Below are 1,400 nucleotides of genomic sequence, written 5' to 3' on the forward strand. Positions count from 1 at the left end.
GTGCAAGTTAATGAAGTTGATGCTGATCAAGATGGCATCTTTGATTTCCCTGAGCTTTTGAATCTAATATTGGTATGCAATATGAAAGAGTTGCTTAAAACTTGGATGAAGACGATTATAGAGACTGCATATTGACGGAAAGAAAGGTCCAAACGTGAACCCTTTTTGGAGCTGTGTTCACACCCTTACAAAACCCACCTTTGGACACCATTGTCATGACCTCCAGTAATGGGACATTCACATGCATTTCTCAATTACAGTCAGGTTTTCAACAAGGCCCCATAGGTCTTTGTTTGGTCAATCCTCGACATAAAGGACTTCAGGGTGCCTTTCCTACTATTCCTGAAAACAGTACAATTGTTGTTCATGCTTAGGGGAATGCAGAAGAGGGACCAGAGCAAGTTGGGCAGCACGGCAGGTGGTGCCATCACTCCGGCGGCGAAGAGAGGCTATCCTTTCGGCAGTGGAGGCAGCAACTCCGCCGCCACCGCCGTTGCTGACGCGGCTGCTCCATCCACTCTCCTTGGTCCATCTCTCCACGTTCACGGTTCCTTCGCTGATCAAAACAACAAAAGAATAGTTGTGGCTCTTCAAAGTGGATTAAAGAGTGAGCTAAGATGGGCAATTAGTGCCCTGACATTACTCTCTTTCAAAGAAAAGGACGATGTGTGCACAGATGCTACTCCTCTTGCTAATATACCTGGGTTACTAGATGCTCTTTTCCAAGTTATAGATGGCTAGCGTGATATAGCCCTTCCAAAGGAACTTACAAAAGCGCCAAGAGCCAGGTTGTTAGGTGCTAACTCTATTGTAACAGGATTTGGGAATGAGTGCGAGGCATTGGGTTCAAATGATGTTCTTTCCCATCCTGGATTTGGTTCTTTCATCTCTGAGGCCTCTATGCAGAAGAATACAACCAAGCTTCGTCCTTCAGAGTGGTGGTTGGATGAAGATGGTCTGTTCCATCTGGATGGAGAAGGACGGGCAGAAAAACAGCAATGTGCTGTTGCAGCTTTAAATATCATTCGCAACTTCTCTTTCATGCCAGAAAATGAAGCTAACAGTGGGATTAGTATGCGACTGGAGGATTTCTGAGAAGAAATGGTAAAATTCCACCAGCAAAGAGAAGAACAGATCAGATTATAGAGGCGCATAAGGGTCTGTGGTCTTAACTTGCTTTTATCATGGGTGATTTTTTTTTTTTTTTTGAGAAGGTGGTGAGAACTGCAACACTAAAAGAACCTTCAGGTCATCAGGAGACTGCATGATTCTTTTGTCCACTCAAAATGAGCTATTTTTTTACTGAAGATGGGCTACTAGTACAGCAGACGCAGTAACACTCTGGGAATCACACCTGCATGGTCTTCCCTCACCATCTCTCCCATTTGTGCACCCTTGCA

The 1,400-nt window shown here is 44.6% G+C and overlaps 1 protein-coding gene across 1 annotated transcript; it reads left to right on the forward strand.

The window, feature by feature from the left end:
- The first annotated feature begins 378 nt into the window (after positions 1–378).
- LOC117908225 (armadillo repeat-containing protein LFR-like) lies at positions 379–1,095 on the forward strand. The gene is made up of 2 exons (XM_034821861.1): positions 379–736; positions 818–1,095. The coding sequence occupies exons 1-2, from the start codon at positions 379–381 to the stop codon at positions 1,093–1,095; spliced, it is 636 nt and encodes a 211-aa protein (XP_034677752.1).
- Positions 1,096–1,400: the final 305 nt, after the last annotated feature.

This window comes from Vitis riparia, chromosome 19 (genome assembly GCF_004353265.1).
Source record: "Vitis riparia cultivar Riparia Gloire de Montpellier isolate 1030 chromosome 19, EGFV_Vit.rip_1.0, whole genome shotgun sequence".
In the NCBI taxonomy this organism is placed as follows: Eukaryota; Viridiplantae; Streptophyta; class Magnoliopsida; order Vitales; family Vitaceae; genus Vitis; species Vitis riparia.